Source organism: Euprymna scolopes, chromosome 27, assembly GCF_053919585.1.
Source record: "Euprymna scolopes isolate OS-2025 chromosome 27, ASM5391958v1, whole genome shotgun sequence".
Lineage (NCBI taxonomy): Eukaryota > Metazoa > Mollusca > Cephalopoda > Sepiida > Sepiolidae > Euprymna > Euprymna scolopes.
Genome location: NC_136508.1, coordinates 63,279,250 through 63,285,249, shown reverse-complemented (window position 1 = coordinate 63,285,249; position 6,000 = coordinate 63,279,250). Strand labels below are relative to the sequence as shown.

The following is a 6,000-nucleotide window of genomic DNA, read 5'->3' as shown; positions in this document are numbered from 1 at the left end:
TCTATGACATAAATCTCACCTTTCTGTGTAAATGTATGTATGTATGTATGTATGTATGTCTCGAAAAAAAGTTTCGACAGAGGCAACGGATTTTCACGAGATCAGTATCATTTTGAAGCTCAACCCTTTGGATGACAAATATCGAAAAATTGGCTAAAAACACTAATTCCTTCAGTCTCAACTGGGCACTTTTCTACAGGAAGTGGTCGCTTTTTTCGCCAATATTTTTTAAAGTCATCCCCTCTTTTCGGTCGTCTAGCCTTAGTTTAAACCTTCGCCATCTCTAGTTTGGCGATGGATGCAACAGCAAAGACGTCACGTTTTCTTTAATTCACATTCTTCTCCTCCTTTGAAGTATGGGTTCAAGCCTGCCTGTCTACTGCCACTTTTTTTTTTTTTTTTTCTCAACACACATCTTCAAACACCCGGGCAACGCCAGGCACCCAGGCTAGTCTTATATATACATGATGTACACTCCTCCTCCATGTTATATAGACCAATATGCAAGAACAATTAATTTTACAATGGTTAAAGTCGAATTTTTTTTTTTTTTTACTTTAGCGACATCAGATTAATCACCAATCGAACAATCTAGTTTTTTTAAAAAAGGTGAGGTGTGAAAGGTGAGAACGTATGTACGAACATGAAACTTCTTAGCGTAATATCGTATCTTCTTCTTTAGGTATCAGGTCTGTTATTGCAGATATCAATGATCATGGCTCTCAAGTCCTCTATGCATTTGGTCTTTCTGATGAGATCTACAGCCGTATTTCCAATGACCGTGTTGAGACTGTCAGTGAACTTTGTTCGTTGTCTTTCTCTGGGCTTTTTTTCTGGCGTTTTTTTTTCCCCTAACATCAAGTTTTTTTCTAAGCCATCCGCACACATTAAATGGCGGAAAAACTTTAATTGTCAGCGTGTACACTATTGAGTAGTGATCTGCTGTATTCTGCTTTATGCATGACTTCTTTGTCTTCCTTTCCGTCCATGGGATTTGTAGAATTCCCATTAGAAAACATATCTCCACAGCTTCCAAACGACTTTCAGTCGCCTGTCTAACATTTGCAACTATAAAGGAGAATTGACTATATGTACGTCTTCAATCTTAAATATTATATAGATATATGAATAAATCATGAAGTTCCTTATAAATACTGTTACAAAAAAAAAAAAAAAAAGAAAAAAATGAAAGCTCTGGAAAAAATGTATGAATGATTTGTAGCGGACAAAATTGCAACAAACACAAGCAGGAGTCAATTCTCACGTCTGGAGATTTTGATTACACTTCCTTCCTGGCTTGTCCAATCAGAAGCCAGTTTCAGTCACATGACTGAGTTTATAAAAAGTTAAACCGGCAACACACACACACACACACTCTCTCTCTCTCTCTCTCTCTCTCTCTCTTTCTCTCTCTCTCTCTCTTCCTCCTAGATCTTGGATGGACAACAACTCCACATAGAACGAACCTGTTCACCCCCAACTTCTCTCTTGGGACTCAATGAAACTCACCCGGCGCTCAAGATCAGAGGAGAGAGAATTAGAGAGAACTTTGTCATTTACAGCCTTTGATGTGTTGCCATAGATGGTCGTGTCATCAGCATAGATGTCAACGAATGATTTAAGTATGTGTTTTGGGAGATCATTGTTGTAGATCAGGAAGAGAGTTGGCCACAGGATGGACCCCTGGGGGACTCCAGCATTAATACTGTGGGCCTCTGATTTCTGCCCATCAACCACTACTCATTTTAAATATAGTTTTTACTTTACTTTATATACAGATTTGCTATTTATTGAATAGGAAAGAAAAGGGATAGAGAAAAAAAAAAGGGATAGAGGAAAAAAAAGGGGATAGAGAAAGAATATGTCCTTTTTCTAGTCATGTTACCTCATGTAACAACCTTAGCTGGATACTCCACCGGACTAGATGAATTAATGTTCTGGAATCAGGTGAGACCAAAAGACCACAAGAAATATATAACTTGGCTGAAATAAATTGATTAATTCTGAGCATGCGTACATATCTTCAACTTGCTTAATTTTTAGCCTCTGTTTATCCATGTAGCAATAGCTCAGATGGTAACAATGAAGGCTAAAGTGCTAATTAATATTTTGGTTTCGATTCCAGTTGATGGCACCGAAACCATTTTTTTATTATTTTTTAAAAACTTTTGAAATCATTACTATATCTATTGGGTACAATATAATAATCAATAGAGAATTTAATCTATAACAATAAATATGAAATCGGCATGAATTAAAATATCATATTTAAGCATAATTTACAACCGGGTATTGCCGGGCAACGGCCTACTAGTATATATATATATATATATATATATAAGAAATAAAAAAGGCAAATTGAATGAGATGTTATCCTGATACAAGCAAGGGTAAATGTCAACCTAATATCAATACCAGTATTTATATATTGATATTTCAATCCCAGTCAAATAAAAAAGCTCAATACAAACACAATAGAGAGTAGAGCTTATTATAAGAGAAAAGAAATTAAAACTGTAAGTTAATATTTACAATAAAATTTATTATTTGACTGAATACTCCAGAAAACAATGGTTTTTGGGAGTATTCTGTCGAATAATAAATTTTATTGTAAATTTTAACTTATAGTTTTAATTTCTTTGCCCATATATATATATATATATATATATATATATATATATATATATATATATATATATATTTTTTTTTTTTTTTGATAAAATGCATTTGGAACCAATATTTTTCAAAAGTGCTCACTACAAAGTAGAGCTTTATAAACTTATATCAACATTAGAATAGTCTATGTAAGTTTACCAGTTAGTAGATCTCAGAGTTGTAAGATGAATCATTGATGAATCGACGTTACAGAACAAAACTACACATCAGTCCAACGGAGCAGGGCCAGAAGAAACCGCAATGGCTCACCCTCTATTGAACTGATTGTCAAGGACGTACCTTCGACTTGGTATGAAACACGTGCTCAGACTGTACCAGATACCGCCTAAGAACGGGAATAGAGAGATCAAAAGTTTCTGTAGCCATATGAAGCTGCAAAACCGACCTAACCATCTAAGAATGTGAAGAGGATGACCAAGGAGAAGATAAAGCCTAGGAAGGTGGATCTCCCAAGACCGAACAAAACTGTACCTCAGTTCAACAGAACAGGATCAGAAAAAAACCTTCTGTCGAACTGATTGTTGGAGACGTATCCTCAATTGCTATATGAACACACGGGCTCAGACAGTACCGGATAGCACATGAGAACAGGCTTAGGGCAATCAAAAGTTTTTGTAGACAGATGAAGCTGCAAACTGTAACTTATCATCGAAGAATGTGGAGAGGATGACCATACGATGCATCATTGCTTTGTCTGCCTTCTACTACACAAATAGTGCAGTTGTAAAGATCTCGCAGATTTTAAGGATAAACGAAAGGACTGCATAAAGAAATGGGAAAAACTGTCACGTGATCACATGCTTAAAAGACAAGCAAAGAATAAGATGCAGAAAAGAACAAAATAAATGATGTTCTGTTTTCTTCCTGTTTCTTCTTTTTCAATGCTGCATAATTTGTATTATTGTAGACTACTGTTCTCATATTGAGTGTTATTTTCACAACGTTTCCACCGATGTAACCTCCAATCTTCTCCAGTCGTCTCTTGTTGAACTTGGAAATCATTCTGTTGAATTCGGGAATCTGTGTAGAATTTCAAACTGAACCCTTTATTTAATTCAGAGATCAGATTGTTCTCATTCCGTCAGCCATGACCAGGAAGAACTTTTAAGTGATCTGCAATTGTATTCTTAGTATCGGCCATTCTAAGGATTTAACCTTTCGACCTCCAAAAGACTGTCACTTAGCACTTTTATCCATTGCGCAACGGTTCCTTGTAACAGTGGTTGGAATAATCCAATAATGCAATTATTTTGTTACTTACCAGCTTTAGGATCACAGACAGTTGTTCCGACAACAGTGAGCCCTGACAATTCAGCAGCTTTGGCTACGGCGCTTGCAAAATCGGCTTCTGTGAGGAAGGAACCGTCACTAGAACTGGCAGCACTTGAACGAATGCTGCTACAACTGGTGTTGCTGTTGTCAGTTACACTAGCCCAAGAAGCCATCATAGAAGCTGCAAAAATATCCAACATGAAGACCAGGGAGTGAGAGACAAAAAAAAAAAAAAAAAAAAAATGGAAATGGAAATAGTCTTACGTTTTTTTGTTTTGTTTTAGTTAAACAAAAAATAGATGCAGCTATATATTTTGTCCAAGAAGCCATCATAAAAAGCTGCAAAAATAGCTAATATCAAGAAAACAAAAATGTGTTTTTATTTTTTATTTTTATTTTTATTTTTTGTTTTAAATATAGAATTTGGAAGTGGGGAATTTGTAGTGTAGTTAACAGAATAAAAAAAGGGTATAAAAGAAACATGTGCAATAAATAAATGTTACCAAAGGCAAGGTAAGTTACATTGTTACCTATTTGGATAATTTTTTTGTGTTTTAACTTATTTAAAAGCCTTTTCTTTTTTTTATACTAAAATAAAAAAAATAAAATTGTCAAAGATTCAACGTTAGAATAAAAAAAAATAAATAAAATTGTCAAAGACTCAACGTTAGAATAAAAAAAAAAAATAAAATTGTCAAAGACTCAACGTTAGAATAATAATAAAAAAAAATTGTTAAAGACTCAACGTTAGAATAAAAAAAAATTGTCAAAGACTCAACGTTAGAATAATAATAAAAAAAATAATTGTCAAAGACTCAACGTTAGAATAATAATAAAAAAAATGATTGTCAAAGACTCAACGTTAGAATAATAAAAAAAATAATTGTCAAAGACTCAACGTTAGAATAATAATAAAAAAATGATTGTCAAAGACTCAACGTTAGAATAATAAAAAAAATAATTGTCAAAGACTCAACGTTAGAATAATAATAAAAAAAAAAATTGTCAAAGACTCAACGTTAGAATAATAATATAAAAAAAAATTGTCAAAGACTCAACGTTAGAATAATAATAAAAAAAATAATTGTCAAAGACTCAACGTTAGAATAATAATATAAAAAAAAATTGTCAAAGACTCAACGTTAGAATAATAATAAAAAAAATAATTGTCAAAGACTCAACGTTAGAATAATAATAAAAATGATTGTCAAAGACTCAACGTTAGAATAATAAAAAAAATGATTGTCAAAGACTCAACGTTAGAATAATAATAAAAAAAATTGTCAAAGACTCAACGTTAGAATAATAATAAAAAAAATAATTGTCAAAGACTCAACGTTAGAATAATAATAAAAAAAAATTGTCAAAGACTCAACGTTAGAATAATAATAAAAAAATTGTCAAAGACTCAACGTTAGAATAATAATAAAAAAAAAATTGTCAAAGACTCAACGTTAGAATAATAATAAAAAAATTGTCAAAGACTCAACGTTAGAATAATAATAAAAAAAATAATTGTCAAAGACTCAACGTTAGAATAATAAAAAAAATGATTGTCAAAGACTCAACGTTAGAATAATAATAAAAAAAATAATTGTCAAAGACTCAACGTTAGAATAATAATAAAAAAATAATTGTCAAAGACTCAACGTTAGAATAATAATAATAAAAATAAAATTGTCAAAGACTCAACGTTAGAATAAAAAAAAAAACGATGGTTGATGCAGAGGAACAGACGACTCAAAATCGGCAGCAAACAATGTCAGATAAAAAATCGCATTATACTTAATTATATTTTGCATAAAATAAGAAATAGAATGTTATAGATTCATTGTTCTGAATTTGTGTAAATTATTATAAAAATAGGAAATATTTATTGATTTCTTTATATCTTTTTAATAAAAAATAAAATAATTTTTATCTGACACTGCTTGCTGCACACTTAATGGTGCCTCACTAAAAAAAATAGATGCAGGTGCAGCTAAATATTGTGTTTTTACAAGTGCACAGATGTGTAGTGTGAATGTTTCGTTTCAAACCAAACAAACAAGC

The 6,000-nt window shown here is 32.0% G+C and overlaps 1 protein-coding gene across 27 annotated transcripts in view; it reads right to left on the bottom strand.

Annotated features, from left to right (window-relative positions):
- Positions 1 to 6,000, bottom strand: part of LOC145248863 (roundabout homolog 2-like) — an 837,477-nt gene that overhangs the window by 47,307 nt on the left and 784,170 nt on the right. For 26 of the 27 annotated variants that reach the window (XM_080110589.1, XM_080110593.1, XM_080110605.1 and 23 more), the window contains one exon: positions 3,938 to 4,129. The exons of the other annotated variant lie outside the window; for it this stretch is intronic. In XM_080110589.1, coding sequence (XP_079966715.1) covers positions 3,938 to 4,129 — 192 coding nt within the window. The remainder of the gene's footprint in view (positions 1 to 3,937; positions 4,130 to 6,000) is intronic. 27 annotated transcript variants of the gene reach the window in all.